This window comes from Mustela lutreola, chromosome 3 (genome assembly GCF_030435805.1).
Source record: "Mustela lutreola isolate mMusLut2 chromosome 3, mMusLut2.pri, whole genome shotgun sequence".
Taxonomy (NCBI): Eukaryota; Metazoa; Chordata; class Mammalia; order Carnivora; family Mustelidae; genus Mustela; species Mustela lutreola.
Window position 1 is genome coordinate 210,511,709 of NC_081292.1, and position 23,417 is coordinate 210,535,125.

General features: G+C 44.2%; 1 protein-coding gene and 1 long non-coding RNA gene across 14 annotated transcripts in view; one reads left to right on the top strand and one right to left on the bottom strand.

Annotated features, from left to right (window-relative positions):
• TFPI (tissue factor pathway inhibitor) overlaps window positions 1-23,417 on the top strand; it is a 98,917-nt gene that overhangs the window by 39,273 nt on the left and 36,227 nt on the right. For 11 of the 13 annotated variants that reach the window (XR_009352123.1, XR_009352124.1, XM_059168644.1 and 8 more), the window contains 2 exons: window positions 16,648-16,743; window positions 20,861-20,980. Coding sequence is in view for 10 of the 13 variants with exons in the window: in XM_059168644.1 (XP_059024627.1) it covers window positions 20,863-20,980 (118 nt within the window). In the remaining 3 variants the exon portion in view is untranslated. Of the gene's footprint in view, window positions 1-6,384; window positions 6,537-16,647; window positions 16,744-20,860; window positions 20,981-23,417 lie in introns of those variants that run through there. The other 2 variants (XM_059168645.1, XM_059168649.1) reach the window with 2 other exon arrangements.
• On the bottom strand, window positions 890-3,398 carry LOC131827684 (uncharacterized). The gene is made up of 2 exons (XR_009352125.1): window positions 3,214-3,398; window positions 890-1,292 (listed from the first exon to the last, which is right to left on the bottom strand). It is a non-coding gene; the product is annotated as an uncharacterized LOC131827684 (long non-coding RNA).

Below are 23,417 nucleotides of genomic sequence, written 5' to 3' on the forward strand. Positions count from 1 at the left end.
ATAATATTAACATACTAGAATCGATAATGATGTGAAACCTCTACTTCTTGACATGAGTGATTTGTACCTTCTCTATTTTATCAGTCTATATCAAGATCTTTGAACTTGTAACTTCTGTGTTCGTATATAAAATGGGCTTTTAGGCAACATATAGTTTGGTCTTGATGTTTTATTCAATCAGTCAAAATTTGCCTTTATTTAATTTTTGAATATTTTATTTATTTGAGAAAGTGTGTGTGTCTATATGTGCACATGCTTTAGCGGGGGAAGGGGCAGAGGGAGAGAGAAAGAGAGAGAAGCCAACCTCCCTGAGCAAAGAGCCCAAGACAGGTCTTGATTCCATGACCCTGAGGTCGCGATCTCAGCCAAAATCAAGAGTGGGACGCTTAACTGATGACCCACCCAGGTGCCCCAGACAATATCTGCCTTTAAATTAGAACATTTACATTTGATGTGATAATTTATATGTTCGGATTTTAGTCTCTCATTAAGCTATTGTTCTATTGGTCCTATTTTTGTTTTCTTTTTTACTTACTTGGGGTCTTCTTTTGAATTTAGTATTATGTATGATAATATTTAATTCCTCTGTTGGTTTATTTGCTATCATTATTTTTATTTTAACAGTTGTTTGGGGCTTTGATATATCTCAGTCTACTTTCAAGAGATTTTAAGCCACTTCTCTTACAGCATAAGAACTTCCAACAGTAAACTTCTACTTTTCCTTCCTTGGCCTTTGTGCTACTGTAGTCATACATCTTGGTTCCATATATGTGATTAGTAACACACTACAATGTCATTATTCTGGTTTTAGTGACTTATCTTTTAAAAAATTTTTTAATTAAATATATTTAGATTTACAGAAAATTTATGAAGCTGGAAAGACTAGCCATTGGTTCCAAATGCCTTTTATTAACATAGTACTATGACACATTTGTCAAAATTGGGGGCTAATTATCTTTTAAACAGATTTACATGTTAAGAAAGTCGTTTATGTTGCCCACGTGGCTACACGGCCCGTCGGAGGCCGTTGTCCTTCTCAGGCTCGCTCCTCTCTCTCCGCGAGTCCGGTGACGTGGGTTATCTATGAGGATGCTTCACGGTACCTCAGAATGCAATCATCTATGCCAGGCGAAGCAAGCATGATCCCAAATAATAAATACTGTCGACAAAATTTATATTCAGCATTAGAATTTGACTTCATAGCCATGGATGAGAGCATGTGCATTATTCGAGTCTCTGCACATCCTGTTTGAGTTCCGTGGTTTTAATCTCATTTAGCGTAGTCCTTCAGTCTACGAGGCAAGGAAGCAGTTACACAACGAGAAATCATTATACATCCACATCCTGATGTTAATGTGGTTTATCAAAAAATTGTGAAATAAGCAGTTTTTCCTAGAAATGCCTAGGCGCTTCTTTGGGTGCCAATAATTTTATTACATCCGGTTCCAGACCTCCCAGGATTAACCTCTCTTGGTATGTTTTCTCTTAAGGAAATCCTGAGGAAAGACGTTTAATCAGGAGAATTTAGATTAGCTTCAATTCACATGGCAGGAGAGATTTTTTTCTATAGTGGTCATCTCCTTTAAAGCCGTTTAATTAATGATTGCATTCATTAATTAAAGCCCTGAAAAACGTTAGAGGTTCCTGAAATGACTATTTGCCACTTCCCTGTTCTACCAACATTAGTCTTTCCACTATCACTTGCTGCACACCATACCGTCATCTCCATGTTGAGGAGCCAGAGAGATACGAGGGGCCATCCGTCCTTGTCATAGGTACCGGACGCCTCACTTAAAAAGACAGGAATGAGTGGGCATCCACGCGTGGTCTTCAGAAATATGTGTGAAAAAGTGTCTGTGCGTATGCGTATCTGCATTTTAGAGAGGAGTGTGTCGTTTGCCTCAGGAGCTTACATGTCCCATGAAGGCTATATCTGGGACGTGATTAAACAGCTAAAGAAAACAATATATAGACTTAGGGTTAAAAAGAGAAACAGGTAGTAATATGTCCTGCAGATGGCAAAGTAAAGAAGTTATCTTTATAAAGTTTTTTTTTTTTAAGACTTTTGTTTTTAAGCAATCTCTATGCTCAACATGGGGCTCAAACTCAGCCCTGACATCAAGAGTGGCATGCACTACCAACTGAGACAGCCAGGTGCCCCTCTTTGTAAGGTTTTTGGTGTGAGATAAGCCATAAAGTTATCCCATGAAAAAGAAATCTTTGAGAAAAGATCTTTTTGAGAAGCCAAAGAGGAGATTAAATCATTTCAAGACCACTTTCAGTTCTGTCGCTACCCTTGAAGAAGCAGATTCGATTTTTAGTATCTTCAAAGTTGAGCATTAACTATATGCTTTTTATTTTTTGTTTTATTTTTTTTAAGAGTTTATTTGTTTATTTGTTAGAGAAAGAGATAAAGCACCTGCACAAGCAGGGGGAGCAGCAGGCAGAAGGAGAAGCAGGCTCCCTGCCCACCAAGGCGCCTGATGCAGGCTCCTTCCCAGAACCCTGGGATCATGATCTGAGCCAAGGGCAGATGCGTAACCCACTGAGCCACCCAGGCTTTCCTAGTATATACTTTTTATATATTAGATTCTTTGCATGATACAAAAAGTATGCAATGTCATACATTTTAATAATGTATACATTAATTTAATCATTAAGATTTAAAGTAGCTTACCAAAAAAATCAACACTCTGTTCCCAATTCTCAGAAAATTACAATCAAAGGAATTAAGTAGGGCATTTAGAAGAAGATGTTACCAAATTCCTGATTAAATGAGTATGTATTAGGTTGAATTTGGACAAGAAAGAAAGAAATGATTATTTGGACAAACTAACTCATCTTTATAAAACTGTAAAATAATGAGCATTAGTTGTAAGGAACCAGGGGGAAAAGAGAACTATTTGTAGGATGCTCTGAGTCAGAAAGGAAGTGGCATCATTGTCTTTCATTCTCTGGGCCCATAGCTCTCATTCTTCCACGGGTCTGACATTTTGCATCTGGAACGGAAGTAGCTAAAGGTGAGCACACTCACGGTTCCTACAAGTGCTTGACTCAGCTCCCCGGGGCTGCCTATTCCTTTATAACAATGACTCCGGGAAGCTGAACTCAGGATGGGTACGTCACCGACAGTCGCAATCTATTGTGCTTAAGGATGAAAACTTTAGATAATATTTGGAAGTAATAACCCTTTTCCAGCCAGAACAAAGTTACCTGCTTCGTGGCCTCTTCAGAAGCCCTTCTGGCTGGACGTAGACTAAACTGACGCGAGGCAGATTGACAGGAGAAATCAAATTCGTTATCATACCTATGGGAATCCACGCAGGCAGACAAATTCCAGAGACAGCCCGGCAGGACGAGGTAGTTTTGTCATCCTGATCTAAGAAGAAGGGGGTGGAGGTCTCGGACTTCGGAGGAAAGGGTGGGGTTCACAGAGAGGTCCGGTGAACAGACGTTGGGTGATTAGATATTCGTACCGTCATACAGCTCGGTCACTCAAGCTAAAATTTATCTCCGCTAATAACCTTTATTCTGGGAAAGATCCCCGGGTTTAGGTTTTTCTGTGTAATTAGGGGAGGGGCAAGAGTTTTTCTTGAGCTCCTAGGATGTCGAGTGCCGTCAGCTCAGAATCATGCCAGAGCGGCCCGTCTTGGGGCAGTCTGCTCTGGGCCTCTACCTCACACATGGGCTCACAGTTTGCTCTGCTCTTGCTCTGCTTTTCTCAAATAAATTGAGATAATCAGAAGCAGAACATTGAGAAGACTCTAATATATTTGTCTAAACAGACACAAAATCTGGGACTGCAACAGACTTTGAGGGGAAATAAGAAATTTGACCTGACTTCAGTTATTGATTCTTGAACTAGGAAAAGGTAGTGTCAGCTTGAACTCCACTAGCTATCACTCACAGTTCTGATTTGAATGGTCTCAACTGTCTTCCTACGTCTTTCCAAAGTTCGTATACCTCCTGCCCATAGATGTCACAGTCAGTGTGAGTTAATAGAGTCATTAGAATTAATAAATAATTGGGGCGCCTGGCTGGCTCCGTTGGTTAAGGGTCTGATTCTTGATTTGAGGCTCAGGTCATGCTCTCAGGGTGGTGAGGTGGAGCCCCATGCCAGGCTCCGAGCTCAGCACAGAGTCTGCTTGAAATTCTCTCTCTCTTTCCCTCCACCCCTCCCCACTCATGTTCTCTCTGTCTCTCTCTAAATATACAAACAAAATCTTTTTAAAAAGAATTAATACACTTGTATAACCAAAAGATTCATTAGAGTCATTAGAATCAATGAGTGAGTTATATAACCAGAAGAGAGACACAGATCTAGGCAGACAGCAGACAGAGAGAGCCGCTCAGGCGCCCCAGATTTTTCTGTATTGTTCTCTGTTTAAGGCGGAACTGCCAGTGACAGAGAAAGCCACACTGAATGTATCCAGCTCTTTTTTTCTCCTCACACCTAAATTTACTGCGCTCATGTGTGTGTTTTCCATTTGCTTCTGTTTGGAGCTGTTAGCATTAGTAGTTGAAGAGAATTGAATTCTCAGGAAACTCAGGTTCGGTTTAGATATAGAATACCAACTTTATCTGCTTCTTCCCCCTTAAAGAAAAGAAATGGAAGCAGTGGGCACCCAGGTGGCTCAGTGGGTGAAGCCTCTGCCTTCGGCTCAGGTCATGGTCTCAGGGTCCTGGGATCGAGCCCCGCATCGGGCTCTCTGCTCAGTGGGGAGCCTGCTTCCTCCTCTCTCTCTCTGCCTGCCTCTCTGCCTGCTTGTGATCTCTCTCTGTCCAATACATAAATAAAAATCTTTTATTTTTTTTATTTTTTATTTTTTTTTAAGATTTTATTTATTTATTTGACAGACAGAGATCACAACTAGGCAGAGAGGCAGGCAGAGAGAGAGAGGAGGAAGCAGGCTCCCTGCTGAGCAGAGAGCCCGATGCTCGATCCCAGGACCCCGAGATCATGACCCGAGCCAAAGGCAGAGGCTTTAACCCACGGAGCCACCCAGGTGCCCCTGGTTTATTTTTTTAAATAAATAGTTTGTACATGTAAGTTGTTTGTAACATGAAGATGCTCTTTCTCCCTCTTTACTTTCATTTCTTACATTCTACATGACAAGAAGTTAAGCCTCATGGTGAGCAGCTTTTAATGTATTATTCTTAGAAGAAACTTTATAAAATCATATCTGAACACTGCTTCTGAAAGTAAAAGAAAGAGTAACAAAGCTTTTTATCACAATCTACTCTACAAATCAGTGTTAGGATTTGACCAATGAACTAACATTAGGGAATTTTACATTACACAATTCTCCGGAAATGTCACTTCCTGTAATAAGAACCAGACCCAGGAGATGTTTTCCTGGAGAATTGGCCAATCTTTAGGTAAACATGAGTGGAGTCAATAGTCTGCAATTATTTCAGGAGGGTTTTTTGGTTGTTGTTTTGATTTTGTTTTCTTTTTGAACCACTCTGTGTTATCGCTTCTCGGCCTTTTGGCTAAGATCAAGTGTGAACCACTCTGTGTTTCTAATATTATTTACTTACCAAAGCATTGCGTTTTGCTTCATTGTTTCCCATATTTTACCTTTCCTCTACATGTACTTCTGAAACATAATCTAAAAATTCACTGTGCAGGGGTTCCCGGTTGGCTCAGTCAGTAGACGGAGGAGACCAGGCAGGTCTTGATTTCAGGGTGGTGAGTTTCAGTCCATGTTGGGTTAATTAAAGAGATTAATTTAAAAAAAGACCCTAAAGCTGTTTTAAAAAGACTTTAAAAATTTGACTCTTTTATAAGAAAACCAGGCATTATTTTACTTTTTTAAATTTTTAAGATTTTATTTATTTACTTGAGAGGGCATGAGGGTCAGAGGGAGAAGCAGACTCCCTTCTGAGCAGGGAGCCGGGCGCGGACTCGATTCCAGGACCCCAGGATCACCATCTGAGCCGAAGGCAGTTGTCCAACCAACTGAGCCACCCAGACACCCCCATAAGGCATTATTTTAATGTCAAATAGTTTTAATGATAAGGAAAGGGGATTCTGACCTGGGCTGTGTAGTACTGGTATTATCTCATCTCCTCAACATCCTCCAAGTAAGAGCAGTTGAAACAAATTGATTCATAACCAGTTTGTAGAAGCAAAAATGGCACAATAACTACCAGTTAGGTCACATCGGGCTGGTGGCAGGACAGAGCCGCAGCACCGCTAGCTTAGACATTGAGGCTACGTACCTGGTTACATGGTCTTATCACACAAAGCAGAGGGGTAACGGGCTTCAAGACTGGTTAGTGAACCAGGATCTGTCCGTTTCTCTCTATCACTTAGAGCAGCTAGTTTTCTTTTTAAGGCTTTATTTATTTATTTGAGACAGAGAGAGCACAAGCAGAGGGAGCAGGAGGCGGTGGAGGGGAAGCAGGTCCCTGCTGAGCAGAGAGCCCCATGAGGGGTCAACCCCAGGACCCTGGGACCACAACCCGAGCTGAAGGCAGAGGCTTCACCGACTGAGCCCCCCAGGCACCCCTGACATGCAGTTTTATTTCAGGTAATTCTCAGTCGTACATGATGGTTGCTTCAGCCAAAGGCACCGCATCGAGGCCAGTGAACAGGGACATCATGTGGCCTTTCCCGTGTGGCTCCATTAGAGAAAGGATTTTGTTCAAAAGTGCCCATCCTGGGAACATGGCGTATTTTCTATCTCGTGCTGTTGGCTAGCGATTTATCATGTAGAGACAATTAAATACCAATCCCTGTGAGGGGAGTGGAGTCACCCATGAATGTGGACTACTGACCAGTTTGTTTGTTTGTTTATTTATTTATTTATTTATTTATTTCAAAGATTTTATTTATTTACTTGACAGACAGAGATCACAAGTAGGCAGAGAGAGAGAGGAAGAGATGCAGGCTTCCCACTGAGAGGAGAGCCCAATGCGGGGCTCGATTCCAGAACCCTGGGATCATCACCTGAGCTGTAGGCAGAGGCTTTAACCCACTGAGCCACCCAGGCACCCCTGACCAGTTTATTATTAATAAATGTACCCCTGGGGCAGTTCTAGGTTATCTCTCCCTGAGAACTAGACTCTGAACAGACTGCTGATTCCCGGGAAAGTGGTAAAGAATGTGGTTAAATGTGCGGCAAGTAAGATAACGGAGACAGCGGTGCCGGGCGTCCCAGATAAGGGGCAACTGGGGGGCTTGGGCAGCTGAGCAGCCCCCTGTGGACTCCGACTCAGGTCCTGATCTCAGGGTTGTGAGGTCTAGCCCTGAGCCCGCGGGCACTGGATCGGCAGGAGTCTGCTTCTCTCCCTCTCCCATTGACCCTCCCCTGATACTGTGCATGCGCTCTGTCGCTCTCTCTAAAATAAAGAAGTAAATCATTAAAAACAGTTCAAAATATGTCCATAATCTCAGTGGCCTAATTCGCATTCCCTTACTAGAGCGTATTTTTCTGCACGAACAACAATTTTTCTTGTGTATTTGCTCAGGCCAACACTCCTCAAAGTCTTTTATGTCTGTCCAGTTCACAAAATCCAACGCTGAATCCTTCCAAAGTTTAATTTTTATATCCGGAGAGAGAGAAGGAGCACTGACTTTTGAGGCATAAATTATTATGCATTGATAATTTTTGGATTCCAGAAACCCATAAATCCTTTTTTTTTTTTTTTTAAAGATTTTATTTATTTATTTTACAGAGAGAAATCACAAGTGAAGGGGCAGGCAGAGAGAGAGAGAGAGAGGAGGAAGCAGACTCCCTGTTGAGCAGAGAGCCCGATGCGGGACTCGATCCCAGGACCCTGAGATCATGACCTGAGCCGAAGGCAGTGGCTTAACCCACTGAGCCACCCAGGCACCCCCCATAAATCCTTTAATAGAAATTTTCAATATGCCCTTTTATTGCATCGAGAGAGGATCAAACCCTCACGTTTTTAAAGCCCACTACTTCTTGACTTTTTGAACGATCTCAACCTCTCAGTCACCTAGAAAATTGAGTCACAGCAAGAAAATCTACTTTCTACTTGTCCTTTAACAACTCTCACACACACGTGCGTGTGCACACTTGGACATGCATCGCGTCCCTCTATCTCCCTGGCCCCAGAGAAAAAGAGAACGTGTTGTTTTAACGGAATATACTCTCTCCTTCAGGCCAAAGACCCTCTTCGCCTGCTGCCCAGGACCCTCTATTCATTTTATTTTTTCAAAGATTCACTTATTTATTTCAGAAAGACGGAGAGCACGTGTGGGAGCGGGGGGAGGGGCTGGCTCCCTGCTGAGTGTGGAGCCTGCAGGGCTCAGTCCTGGGACCCTGAGATCACGACCTGAGCTGGAATCAAGAGTTGGGAGTCTAACCAACGGAGCCCCCCAGGGCCCCTCTGTTCATTTTACTTTTGTTTTAGCTTTTGCCTCCCTCTCTCTAGTGGCAGAAATGAACTCTACCCCCCACAAGTGTCCCTGACAGCACTCCTGGTTCTTCAGAGTCCGCTCATAAAATGGTACCCTAACTTGCTGTTTTCACAGCCTCTGCTCAGTCCCTTCGATAGCTCACCTGCTGCTGCCCACGAAACCGAACCAAATCCTCTGTAATTTTGCAAGGGCGATGACAATGTCACTGTCACAAAACCCCACGCATGCGTTTTTAGCTCTTGCCTTACTTCGAACCCTTTGTGCTTTAGACAGTGTCGACTCCAAGTGCCCATGTCCCCTCACGTTCCTGCCGCTGTGGCTCGCCGGGTCTCCTCCTGCTTCCCTGGCGAGTTCTTCGCTCTGCTCAGATCTCTTCCTCTTCCTCATTCTGCGGACTTTCGCTCTCGGGTATCTGTTTCCAGTCTTCACACTGACCTCGTAGAGTCACAGGTCACACAAACTGAAGTTTGTAAAACCACCTGAAGAAGAAGAGTGCCTGGTCCAGAGCAAACACTGTACAAAGTCCGTTTCTCACACACCAGTCCACGGAAGTGATGAACCTTTACACTTCGATTGTCACGTTTCTGTCTCCAGCAGAGACATCGGCCCTGAGCCCCACGTCTACATACTGGGCTGCTTGTTCATGGCTCCTGTTCTCAGGGTCTGTTATCAAAGAACGAGACTGAGACAAGGTGCACGTTTTTTAAAGATTTATTCTATGCCGAGTATTAGAAGTCAGACTGACCGGCCAGCGCCGCCCCCGAAGTGAGCGACGCCTCCCAGCCTCACAGACTAACGCTTCTAGAGCGAAGGCCCGGCCACACATCGGTGGCCAGTGGGATTGTAACATTGCATAGTCATGTCGGGCCGCACGCAGGCAAGTGGCCACTTGAATTCCAGTTTACCCTGCAGTAGCTGTTGGAACGAACCCATCACTCCGGTCAGAACTGGCGCTCAAGCTTGGCGCCCCGAAGGTGGGGGTTGCATTCTCCGGTGCGCTTCACTGATTCCATGTCCCCACCTGGCCTGACTCATCCTCGCATTCTGGGCTCTACCAGGGACCGGCCGACCATATTTTACCGGTTTCCCAGACTTGCTTCTAAGTAAGTTTCTCTGGGGGTGGGTGCCGGGTCAGTTTACGTTCTCCGCACAAACAACAAAACGGCTGTTTAACGGAGGTGGAGTCGCTCTGGCTGAATAGGTCCTTACACCGGGAATGTCTCACACACATTTCACACTCCAACTGCCTCTCACGGACGTCATCACTTTCCTGAAGCAACAAGTTCCTCGTCTTTGGCTTCTCGACTCGTGCCTGGAACGATGCATCGACACATTGTTAAATCAGGAACTGTAGCTGCGCTGGATTCTTTTCTCTTCCTCATCTTCCCTGTGATTTTAACCATCCAATTACCGTGAATTTACCTTGTATTTTACTGACCGATCAGCCCACGTCTCACCATTTCCACTTGCAATAATATTATATATCATATGAACCTCTCTCACGGTCTCTCTCTCTTTTTTAAGGTTTTATTTGTTTTTTTTTTTCAGGGAGAGAGAGGAGGGGCAGATGGATGGATGGAGGGACAAGTAGCCTCTTTGCTGAGTGGTAGAGCCTGACACGGGGCTTAACCCCAGGACCCTGAGTTTGTGACCTGAGCCAAAACCAAGAGTCAGATGCTCGGCTGACGGAGCCAGCCACGTGCTCCTTCAGATTTGGTCTTTCGTCAAAAAAAAAAATTTTTTTTTAAATGTTTGTAGATGTAGCTTCTATTTCCTCTAAAGTTTGGAGAAAAAAAGAAAATATGATACTTTACAGATTTTCAGGCACCTCTTTTAGGTGTTCCTTTGTGGAGACTCGTTCTGTCCACTGGGTCTGTAACTGCTGGGTGAACTTCTGGTCCTCGTCTCAAGTGTAAGGGACAACCCCCCCCCCCCCCCCAGGTCTTTTAAGGCCTTGACCTATGCCCTTAGTGAATGTGCTTAGGTAGGTTGAGTCAAAAACCAACTTCCCATATATATGGATAGAATGATGTAGAAATATTTATGCTGTATTAAATATAATCACTATGAAGTATATATTTTAAACCAGGAATAGAAACATTTAGGCAACTCAATAAATCAAAAATAGTAATAAGAACCACAGTAAAAATTAGTTTTAGTTAATGAATTGGACTTACAGGATTAGCAAACCAGAGAAACTGATTTTTATCCTGTCGTTCCTTTGGTGATATTACTTACTCATTGTCTCTGATTCACAATGAAGATCAATATTTCAAAGACAAATAAATACAGAGAGATATAAGTAGTTAATATACTGAATTATATTTTCCTGAGTCGGATTTCATCTTTGTCCCCTGAGTCTTGCTTATTTTAAGGAAATCTCTGGGCAAGTCCGGGATTGAGTCCCGCCTCTGTCGTTTACCAGCCAGCTGGGTATAGGACGTCGGGAACAAATCACGAACTGCTAACATAAATCCAGTGTATCTGTCCCACTGGCTATACAGCATTATTGTCAAGATACAGAAGCTGAACGATAAGAAACCACTCAAAAAAAGATAAAATATTACAAAAAAATGATGTCTTATAATGATATCTTTGTACTTTCAGTATTTCTTAAAATAAATGTGGCATGTATTTCCATTTACTCAGAACCTCATGACATTGTATCTTTATTTTAATCTTATTTCATAGGTAAATAATCCCAATGCCAAAACAGTATTTATAATGATGACTCGGTGTCCCAAGAATGTGGGGCCTGGGGAAAGTTAACACAGCGATAGAGACGGCCCTGACCTGACTCGTCAGAGTTCGGTGTGTGGCGGATGTGCGCTCACACAGCCTCAGACCTCTCTCGGAGAACTGCCAGCACATTTGCATTCCCACAATGTATTTATTCAAAAAATACTCTTTTCCTGAGAAAAGTCTGACTCTCAAACCTCTCCCTGAGATGGTACAAGTTCAGAAACTCTGCCTTCAGGAACAGGAGTGGGAAGCCTATTAAAAATAGTTTTTAACAAAAATGCATTTTTGGAACCTAGTCATTATGGATATTTGAAAATTTTCCATTGAAAATACTACTTGTAAAAAATGAATTTCAAAACATAAAGAGAAAATTATTATAATCCTTATAGGGTTTTTAATCTTTCTGCTTTCCCACCATAAGTTTTATCCTAATTTTTTCTTTCTTCAGTCATTATTCTTGGTGTTTGGGTACTGCAAATTGACACAAAATGAAAAAAAAAAGCCAAAGAAGCACACAGGTTAAAGATAAAAACAGGCTTCAGATGTTAGTGGGCAGAAGGGTAGCTCCCCCAGGGACCAGCCAGATTGAGTGGACGGTGGTGAGAAACACCAGGGTAACAGTATCAGCCACTGCTGAGCAGAAAATTGGAATTATTCTTGAAGCTATTTTTTTCTCTTTTCTGGTTGACACATTTTGTCTCCCCTGTCTTTCACTGGTGCACTACAAAGACGCAGCCAAAATGGAATTTCTTCTTTTCAACATGGGAAAGTATGCATTGATCTCGAGGTTGATAGTTAGACTTCAAAAAAATTCAATATATGAAAAAGAAAATTTGAGCTAGGAAGTCTAAATTACATAAGCACCATGCCAATGATATACAAATGAACATAGTATACAACTTTTCCAGATTAATTTAAAGATGATAGAATAAGGGGCACCTTGCTGGCTCAGTCGGTTAAGCGACTGCCTTTGGCTTGGGTCATGACCTCTGGTCTAAGCGACTGCCTTTGGCTTGGGTCATGACCTCTGGTCCTGCCATCAAGCCCCGTTTTGGGGTCCCCAGTCTGTGGAGTCTGCTTCTCCCTCTGCCTCTCCCCCTGCGTGCTCTCTCTCTCTCTCTCTCTCTCAGATAAAGAAATAAGTCTTAAAAAACGAGAGGATAAAACAGCAGAAGTTGGGAATGACAGCCGAGTGACTGTCTGCAGGTAGTTTCACGCCTTTCCTGAAACGATGTTCTAGAACCTGGCGCTACCCCCAGCTCTGGATCCCTTCCATTCTCTGGGAGCTTTTGCTCTTTGAATCCCACGTTCCCAGGCTCATGCACCCCCACGGCCGTGCCCTTCCAGTCCGCTCCCCGCCCGGCCGGCTGCAGCCGACAAGACTCGCTTTGCCTGAAGGTCTGTGCGGCCGCGTGTCCACAGGCAGCCCAGCCGCTCCACAGTAACCATGAGACCTGAAATGTCTCTGTTGGTCCCTGAACTCTTCCCAATCAGAGCTCTATTTTCAGGTATTTTTTAGACCTTCAAAGAGTCTGAGAGAACGTTCTCAAGGAAGGACACGCGCCGCGAACAGGACTGCGTTTCACTCTGTGCCCGGCCGTCCTCAGGAATTACTGACCTGGATTGTGACCGCGGCGGTTTGCTGAGCTGGTCACCACCCCGGTGCCTTTGAAATCGACCCCAATCCCCCGACTCCTTTTAATCCTCACACCCCTGAGAGCGGTTCTAGTAAAACACCCATTTTAGAAACGAGTAAACAGAGGCAAAGAAGGGATGCATGAACTATCAAATTCGATAACTGGTCACTGAACTGGAATTTGAGGTTTTACAGTCTGTACCATTGAGCCAGGGCTGCCGTGAAAATGTGCTGCTGACTGGGTAGCTTCAACAACGGAGACTTATTTCCTCACAGCTCTGAGACCTGCACGTTGGAGACCAAGGTGTCAACACAGACTAATTTCTTTTGAGGTCTCTCTTCTGGGCTAATAGGTAGTAAGTCTTTACTCTGTATGTATCTGAACCATATTTTTCTTTTTCTTTTTCTTTTTTTTATGAGGACACCAGTAATATTGGATTAGGACTCACCTCAAACTCATTTGTCCCCAGTTACCTCCTTAAGGGTCTTATCTCGGGGCGCCTGGGTGGCTCAGTGGGTTAAGCCGCTGCCTTCGGCTCAGGTCATGATCTCAGGGTCCTGGGATCGAGCCCCGCATTGGGCTCTCTGCTCTGCGGGGAGCCTGCTTCCCTCTCTCTCTGCCTGCCTCTCTGCCTGCTTGTGATCTCTGCCTGTCAAATAAATAAATAAAATATTTAAAAAATAAATAAAAAATAAAGGCCTTATCTCCAAATAGGACACAGTCTGACGTATTGGGGTTAAGACTTCAACATGGAATCTATAGGGACACAACTGAGCCCATGACAGTCTCATCCCACACCTTCTGTTAACTGTAAACAAATCTAAGTCGAGTGAAGAAGGAGGGCAGCACTGGAGGGAACAAGGAAGGAACGAAGGACAAACAAGAGAAAGAGAAAAAGGAGCAATGGAAGAAGGAAAGATCTTCTTTGGGACGATCGCACGGGACATTACTTGGTTTGATTTGATGGTTCTTGGTTTCCCTAAGGAATGCAGCCACCTGTATACAGTGATATACTTGCCAAGCAAACCAGAGCAACCTTACAGGCAGAGTGCTTTGTAGATGTTGTTGAAGACTGACCGGTGGTTGGGAAGGCATCTTGGTCTGCTGAGATGACCATGAGCTCGGAGTTACAGGGGTTTGGGTGCAAGCTTAGCTCCGTCTCATTCTACTTGGAAAAGTTATGCCCTTTTTCTGAGCCTCACTTTTCTTAAGATGGGCACAATAGTTCATATAGGTAAGATTTTTAAGAGGATTATAGTTGATTTGAAGTTCATAGATAAGCTTATATCCTCAATAAGTGAAAATCTCAAGGTTCTTCTCTTTTCCTTTCCATTTCTGGCTCCGCACTTCCTAGAGTCACACAAACCACTTCCCTTTCTTTCACACTTTCTCCTACACGCTGCCGTTTATCTCGATTGGATTTAAGCAATCATTCTTATTCCTCTTTTGATTTGGAAAATACCTACCACTTAAGCAAAATTTTATGAACACAAAATCTACTGTATTTACCTTTTCTTTAAAAAAAAAATAAGCACATTTATCAATTGAAGTATTTCGTACTTCCAGAAAAGAGAAATATGGATGGACGACTCCTCGTCACATTTGCTTTTAATCTCTTTATTTTTTGGTAGGACTGAGAGAGATAAATAAAACTGCATTGATATATCCAAAGATCCATATTGTAACCTAATTTTAGTCACAAAGTATATCCCAGTTATTTTTTTTTTAAGATTTTATTTATTTATCAGAGAGAGAGAAGGGGAGAGTGCGAGCACAGGCAGACAGATTGGCAGGCAGAGGCAGAGGGAGAAGCAGGCTCCCCGCTGAGCAAGGAGCCCGATGCGGGACTCGATCCCAGGATGCTGGGGTCATGACCTGAGCCGAAGGCAGCTGCCTAACCAACTGAGCCACCCAGGCGTCCCCCCAGTTAATTTGCTTTTCACCAAGTGTTCCTCAGTTATTATTTCAGGTACTAAACATGGAACTGTGAATGTTACATAAAGGGTCTATGCTTGAATGGAAAATGCTTAGTGATGGAGACAGTGAACATGTACAAAAATACATATATAAGTGGTGATAAGTGCTATTCGGAAAACAAAGCAGAACATTCCTAGTAGGAATGGGAAATGGTAGACCTGCTTTGAAAAATAATCTGAAAGTTGCTTAAAATATTAAGAAGAATTACTATATGATACAGTAATTTCCCTCTTAGTCATATACCCCAAAGAAAGGAAAACATATGTCTGCATAAAAACTTGTGCACAAATGTTCATAACATTATTCATAGTCCCCCAAAAGTAGAAAAAACACAAATGCTCTCTAACTAATAAATGGATAAATTATGGTATCTCTGTACAATAGGATATTTTCAGCAATAAAAAGAAATGACATACTGGTATATGCTATACATGGACGAACCTTGAAGACATGAATGAAAAAAGCTCGACACAAAAGGCTATATAGTGCGTTATTTCATTTCTGTGAACTGTCCAGAATTAGGAGACATGTGGAGACAGAAACTGGGAGGCACGGAGGTGATGGCTAATGGGTGGGGAATTTTCCTAGAGGATAATGAAGTATTCTAACAGTGACTAGGGCAATGTTTGTTCAACTTGTAGATAAACTAATAGCTACTGAACGATTTATTTTTTAAAAATCGAATTTACTAAAAATAAAAATTTCTGCTCATCAAGACCCGTATATGAAAAAGTAGAGATAAGACATAAACCAAGATAAAATATATATGTTTTCATTTGGCACGGAATTTATATCTATAACAGATAAAGAACTTCTACAGTTTGGTACTGAAAAGGCAAAGAAACTTAAAAAAGAAAACCCAGGTTACTGGGGTGGAAAATGATAAGGAACCCGTGGTGGTTACTTTCTAAATCTGGTGCTCGAAGAAAATCTTCTGGGGGAGAAGGTCTCTGGAAAGGCTCCTCAAGGAGGAGCCTGCAGCTCCAGGGTCTTGGAGGACGGCACCCCTGTCTCAAGAAACAGGAGTTTCAGTGTAGAACATCTAGAATGAGTATGGTTTGCTTAAAAATAAGCAGTTTCTTTGAAGCCAGGGGATTAGTAGGCAGTGTCCATAGACCCGAGCGGGTAGGAAATAAAGTTGAAGGGGGAGCTGGGAATGACCTACTGGCACCGCTTGCTTCCCTTGGGGAAATGACCCTGCCTCCCAGGGATGGTGATTCAGCGAAACACTTCCCAGCTCCCGTCCGACGTCTTTAACTGCCTTTATACAGGTCCACTTAGAACACAATCTCTCCAGACTGAATTCAGCCCTACTACTACGCACGCCGATCAATACTTATGTTAATTTACCTATTTGTGTGCCCAGCACAGTAAATCACCCAGGATATACTTGAATTCTCTGTCCTTCATATCCTGTATTTACTCAGTTACTCAGTTTCCGCAATACTCAACTCAGAACATCTCTCAGACCTGACCTTGGCCCTGTAGCTCCACTGACGGTTCCCGTTCATAGTTTCAGTCTGAGCCTCTGCGACTTCCCAGCGGCCAGTTCCACTTGAATTTTCCCCTCTCGATGTCCTGCCATCCATGCTGGATTTTATTAAAGCACAGATCACACCATGCTTTTAAATATTTTTCTAGATCAGATAATCTACTGACTTCTCCTTAAATGTAACATTATTTGTCAAGGAAATTTTCCAAAAATATTTTATGGGAAAATAGCCCCTTGTCATATAAGTTTGGAAATACATTGACTATACTCTCCCATAGAAGATACAATTGCACAATACTATAGTAAGGATCCTATAAACATCCTACAGTTGAGAAGCCTATATAAGGTTTTTTAATTCAGACTTAAATATGTATTAACCTATGAACACTTTTTTTTTTTTATAACAGCTAAGAACATCTTGCTGAACTTCTATCCTGAGAATACATCTTGACCTAAAAGGATAAAATTGACGCTGCAGATTACCATTAAAGTGAATGGAAAACGTAAGTTCTACAACATAACTATATATTATTCTGTGGAGTGTATAAAATATGTTAATTAAAATGCATTCATTTTTAAAGCTTGAATGGAATTTAAGGACAATGTAGCCAAAGTCATGTGTTTATAAATCAGGTTAAAAAATATGGAGCACCTGGGTGGCTCAGTCAGTTAAGCGTCTGCCTTCGGCTTAGGTCATCATCTCAGGGTCCTGGGATCAAGCCCGGAGTATGGCTCCCTGCTCAGCCGAGAGCCTGCTTCCCTCCCCCTCTGCCTGCTCCCCTGCTATGCTCTCTCACTCTCTGTCAAGTAAATAAATAAAATCATTAAAATATATGTATAAATTTATTTCCAAAGGTTATTTAACAGGTTGCTGGCAGAGGTAAGTTTAGGAATTTTAGTTTGTTGCCCCCAAAATAAATACTGGTTTTATTCAAGAGAAATAATTTAGGTTGGGTTCATTTCCTACTGCTACGTGCCTGGCATACAAAGATCCTTGACCATTTCTCTAGGCATTCACGTCGCATTTTTATGTAGCCAGTTTGCTACGTGTAAATCCCCAAGGGTCGAGGCTTCCTCTAGGTTCCCTAATCTCTGTGTCTAACGTAGGATCACGCCCATTAGTCATGACCCATTCGTACGATGTGTTCCCGCTTCGGTCGCTTCTGATACTGAGCTGGACATCGAAAGGGTCAGCACGGGTCGGGCTCACAGGTCGCACCTCACGCGGGGCACGGGAGGGGTCTCGGTGGGGACCTTTTACAGGACCGCGAACCTTCCCGAGGCCTGATTATCTCGGAAGGATCCGCCCCCGAACCCCGCCGCACGCGGGTCCGGATTCGGAGACTCTGGGGACCCGGCGGCTCGGGCGGACCCTGCCGCGGCGTCGAGCTCCGGCCGCGGGGCTCGTCCAGGTCCAGCCGGCGGTTTCCCGACGTCCGCGTCCGCGAGCTCCCGCCCAGCGGCTCCGCACCTGTCGACCTTGCGTGTCTGCGCGGGGCCCATCCGCGCACGAGCCGGTCCGCCGGCGGCCTGTGACCTTCGGCGGCCCCGGTCCTCCCCCGCCCCGTGACCCGCAGGCCCTTGCGACGCGTCGTCTCCCGCTCCTCCAGCGGCACGTGCGCTCGCGCCCCGCCGCGCCCCGCGCCGCCCTGCGGGTGTGGACGAGCCCGAGCCGGTCCGCGAGGCCCCGGGACGCGCTTCCCCCGCCGGCGCCGCCGCCTCCCGCCCCGGGGCCCCGGCGGCCTCTGCCCGGCACATCCGCCGCCTCCTTCCGAGAGGACTGCTCGTGGCGGGCCCTGCGATGTCCGGACCGGCCGGGCGCGCGGGGCTGCGGCGGGCGCGGGGCGCGGCTGAACGGACCGGCGCGGGACTCGGCGCCTGCGGTGTAGCCGCGACTTCATGCCGCGCCCCGCGCCGCCCCCCGCCGCGCCCTGCGGCTGCGGTTTCTCCCGCGGCGGGAACCGGGGCTCGGGGTCGGCCGCAGCGCACGCGCGGGGCTTGGGGTGTGCTCGGCCCGACGCGCTCCGTCTCTCCGGGAGGCGAACCGCCCTGCGCGGCGTCCGGAGGCCTCACGTCCGTGCTCAGGGGCGCAGGCCCGCGCGGGTCCCCCTCCCCGCGGTAAGGCCGCCGCGGCCTGCGCACTCGCCCGGTTCCCCGACGGCTTTCGGCCCCGCCGCTGGCCCAGGCCTGAGCCGGCGCTTCCTCCACCTGGAGAGCTTCGGAGCTGCTCTCAGCGGTTGGACCCTAGTCCGTAAACAGCAGCGGCCACACTGTTCTGAAGATTTTATTCTTTATTGGACAGACGGAGAGGCGGAGAGACAGAGGAGGAAGCGGGTTCCCCGCTGAGCAGGGAGCCCGATGCGGGGCTCGATCCCAGGACCCCGAGGTCATGACCTGAGCCGCAGGCAGCGGCTTAACCCACGGAGCCACCCAGGTGCTCCAGTCACACTGTTTTGAAGAGAGACTCTTTTAAGGTTAAAACCCGGGAACTAGGGTCCTCCTCCGTGGAGAGCGCGCGCTGACGGACACGGAATCTCGTCCCCGCGGCGCCGCTCCCGGCGACGCTCAAACCTTCCCGATCTGGGATTTTCCACCTTCTCGGGTGTGAATGAGCCGATGGCCTTTTGTCCCAAACTGTCTGAACTGTTGGATCCGATCCTTGCAACAAGGAAAGTCTGAAATGAAACACTATAGGCCACTAGTTTTCAGAAAGTAACTTGGTGGGTTGAGACCCCAATTTCTCATCCAGGTCGTAGGCGCCCAACTTCAGCCTGTTCCCTAAGTGAAGGGACACAAACTCAGGCCATATTTTGCACTCAAAATACAACGGGGTTGTATCTCTGAAAGAAACTAATGGAGACAGAACAGTCCTTGAAAAATAAATTTTCTTTTCTTTCTTTTTTTTTTTTTTTTAAGATTTGATTTGTTTATTTGAAAAAAAAAAAAAAAAAAAAGAACATAAGCAGAGAGAAGGAGAGTCAGAGTCCCCACTGAGCAGGGAGCCTGACTTGGGACTGCAGGACCCTGGGATCAGGGCTTGAGCCAAAGGCAGATGCTTAACTGACTGAGTCACCCAGACCTTCTGAAAACTACATTTTCTTTTCTTTTTTTTTTTTTCCTTTTTTTTAAGATTATTTATTTATTTGACAGAGAGAGAGAGAGAGAGCGCGCGAGCCCTCAAGCAAGGGGAGAAGCAGAGGGAGGGGAGAAGCAGGCTCCCTACAGAGCAAGGGAAGCCTGATTCGGGACTCGATCCCAGGACTCCAGGATCATGACCTGAGCTGAAGGCAGTGGCTTATCCACTGAGCCACCCAGGTGCCCTGAAAACTACATTTTCAAACACAAGATAAAGACTAGAAGTTTAGCTGATTGACTCTTCAAAATCATTTATGTATGTGTATGCACACCTACATATATATTTGTGGACTCAAATAGTTCAGGTATGACATAGAAGGTATATAGCGTGGCTACTGACAGAAAGTCAAATACATGCTAACACTTACAAAGTGTTGTGAAAAAGTAGGTTGTACGTTTCACTAGTGATTTTAATGAAGCTTAAACCCAAACGGCATTACTTTACTATTTAGTATAAAGCTGCACACGCCGTAATGGTGGATATTACCACTGTGATTCCCTCAAGGAGTAAATGGAGAATTCTCTGGATTATTTCAGATGGAGTATCTGTTCTTGCACTTGTGAGGTTTACTGATAAGATTTCTCTTTCCCTCCTGACTCCGATAACATCAGTGGCTGGACATGTTCCTATGCTGCTGCTTTTTCTCTTCCTGTGCTGTATGAGCACACTTGCTTCTGCCTCTGAATCCGGAGTAGAAAGACCCTAAACCAATTTCAGTGTGGTTTCCCATTACTCTTTATTGTGGGTCTCTAAATCATTTTGAAGGACAAGTCTCATTCCTGCTGAAATCTGTTTCCTTCATAGTGTAAATGTGTTGGTTTATCACTAGGGTCACTGTTCTGTGAGACTCTTGGAATCGGATACCTCCCTACATCGAGGGTGAGAGCTTGGGGTAAAGGACTTGCTGGAACGCCACAGATTTCTTTTCTCCGGTTCTGTCTGCTGTCTCATAGAAAATCTGGGTTGAAAATTGGTTATGCAAACAAATATATTTTAAAGGAAATAAAGACAAAACTTTGGAAAATGTCTTTCATTTTGAAGAAAAGATCTGAAGCCATGGGAAAGAGAAGTCAGGAATTGAACGTTGCATTAATGAAATAATAGGAAAATGCCAGAATATTAAAATATAGTTAATTCTGACTGACAAAGAATAGATGTGAGAGAGATGTGGCAAATAGAGCTGTACATGAAAATGGGTCTTAGTGATACTTAGGCACGTTGATCAGTTGTTATTTTCATTTGCATTTTCGAGTTTGAACTATGAGCTGCTTGCCTCAATATTATTAGACGTACGCACTGCACATTGGTGCATCTACAGTGTCGAATACTATATACACGTTTTAAACAGGACTCATGGAATCTGTGGACAGTACACATTAAGGGTCATAGAAATTTAAGTTTGGAGGCATGCGTCAGATTCCTACTGGTCTACAGATGATTTGACATTAACTTTCAATTAAATATATCTGGGTTCTGTATTTCAGAGATGATTTATACAATGAAGAAAGAACAGATTTTTTGGGTGTCTGTGTATCTACTGCTTGATTGTGCCTCTGCCCCTCTTAGTGCTGTCCTTGAAACTGAAGATTATACAGATATTACAGGTAAAATATTAGAAGCATTCATATTTTTTGGCTACTTAAAGCTCTCAATTTTGATCCCAAAATGTAATATGTTTTTCTCCATTGTGTGTGAAAATTAGCTTCTATGGAAGTGGCATCCTTCTGGAAAATGTCTTACATGTAATCTGTCAAAACAAAAAACAAAACAAAACAACTTAGACCAAAAAAATTCACATTAGCAAGGAAGACTTCTTTTTTTTTCAGAAGTATCTCTGGACAGTTGCAAGGAGCAAAGTACTATAGAAACAGCTGTCAACCTTGGTACCGTCCTGTAGCTGGGAAAAGCGTGAGAAAGGGGAGGACACTATAGACATTCACTTTTTGCCTTATTCTCAAGATAACAACTTCTGAGATAAGTCCAGTGTGAGACTCTAGTCAAACAGGACATAGGAGATCTGGCTTAATACAGTTAGTTCTAATCCTCTAAAGCTCCGTATCTAAACATAAAATATTAATAATCAGCAACAGAAAAAGGAAAATTTGTATAGTGATTATTATTATATATTTCTTTCTTAGCATTTTGTGGCAAATTAGTAAATTATTGGTAGAGATCTCGAGTCATTGGTAGTAGTGAGACAGACACACCAAAGCGACAGCTCTGTCGGTATGTTGACGACGTACGGAACACTGCCACACATTTTCTTATTTCATATCTCCAACCACTCTCGAGGGGGATTTCGTTTGATGTACTTCCCTTTGATAAAGATGGAGTAACTACATCTGATGTGCTTGAAATCAGTAGGTACTGGGGAAGCAGCGATGACTCAGACCAAGTTCTCAAGAATCTCACACTTTCACAGGGGAGACTTAACTTGTCATTGGAAATAAAATATTGTTATACAAACTTCCTAAAGATGAGACACTATTTAACAAAGTAAACACTATACTGTGTCTTATAAAATGAGAATCTGGGCTCTAATTCTTCATTTGTCTCACTTATCAAAAGAGGTTTCTAATATTCTGGAAGCTGAGAAGAGAAGAAATGTAGAGAATAAAGTCGCAAAAGGGAAAAACAGCAGACAACCGGTCCTGAAGATGGAGGAGAAAGGACCCCAGTACTCACCTAACCTGTCGTCCCTCAGTTAGGCTGAGAAGACGCAAGCCAGTAACCCGAAGCTTCCTGACGTTGTTAGGCTGGTACAGTCCACCGAGAAACTGGAATAAACCATCCGTAATTCAGCTGGAGTTTAAAATCTCTCCATAAATTCAGAACAAAACAAAACTTTCTGGCTAAGAAAACTTTTTTTATCTGAATGCTAGATATGAAGATCACGAAACGGGCTGCACAGTCTGAACCAGTTTTGGGGTTTCTTTGCTTTTGTTTTGCCTTTAATCTTGAAATAGCATGATCCCACATCAGAATCAATGTGGTTTTGAAGATACCATTGATCACACGGTGCCAAGGTCATGTCGTCTTTTTTAGCGGTGGCCACTTCCTGGAATAGGCCAGTATCATCTTAGAGAAAAACGTGCAACATTTTACCACTTCTCTCACAAGGCAATAGTAGGCTTTTTCTTAATCAGTCCAACCAGCAGGGAAGATGAAACACAATAAACTTTTTGATAATAAAAAAAATTAGCGATAAGCTCTTTTTTTTCTTTTTTTTTTTTTAATTCCTTTAGAGCGAGAGAGAAGCTTTGCAGGGAGCCCTGGGAGGAAGACAGGTGTCTTTCGTACAGTTCACGATCAGGCGTGAGGTTTGCCACACGGTAGATTCGATGAGTTGCGTAAACGCTCTGACTCCCAGTGTCTTAGCTGATACGTTCGTGAGGCAGAAACTGTTCGTAGGGTTGTTACATAAACTGCACAGAAGCACCTGGCACGTTTTCCGGCACGGAGACGGCGGAGAGCATCTGGCTGTGTTCTTTGCTGCCAGACAAAGCAGATCTTTCGTGAAAGGATCAAACAGCATGTAGACTCTTAAATAGTAAGTTACCTTAACGCTCTTGGTTTCTGCACAAGGTCCAGGAGAAGGACATGACATGTCCCCAGATATTATCATGAGCTGCTATCCAACGTCCAGGACAGGGGAGGGGACAGTGAGACATAAAATGCAAAAAGTCAATCATAAAAATGATACACTAAAACCCACAATTCTGTTCCTGTGACTGCATCAGATTAAACCCCCATCCCACGGCCCGTACCTGTCTTCTCGTTACATGGGCTTAGGCTGATCCTCCTCAGTGACACTTTGCTGAAGTCTCCATTTGGAGGCTCAGGAAAGCTGTCCCTGACCCTGCAGACAAGCTGAGCTCTCCGGGCACCTCGAACTTCTTGAACGTTTGTAAGTCTTCAGTGTCCACAGGCTACATGCCGGGGGGCGCCACTGCCCCCCAATGTGCTATCTTATCTGCCATGACCGCGCAGAGCCTGACCCATGGTCAACACAGGATTGTTAACTTTCTAGGAGATTTATCC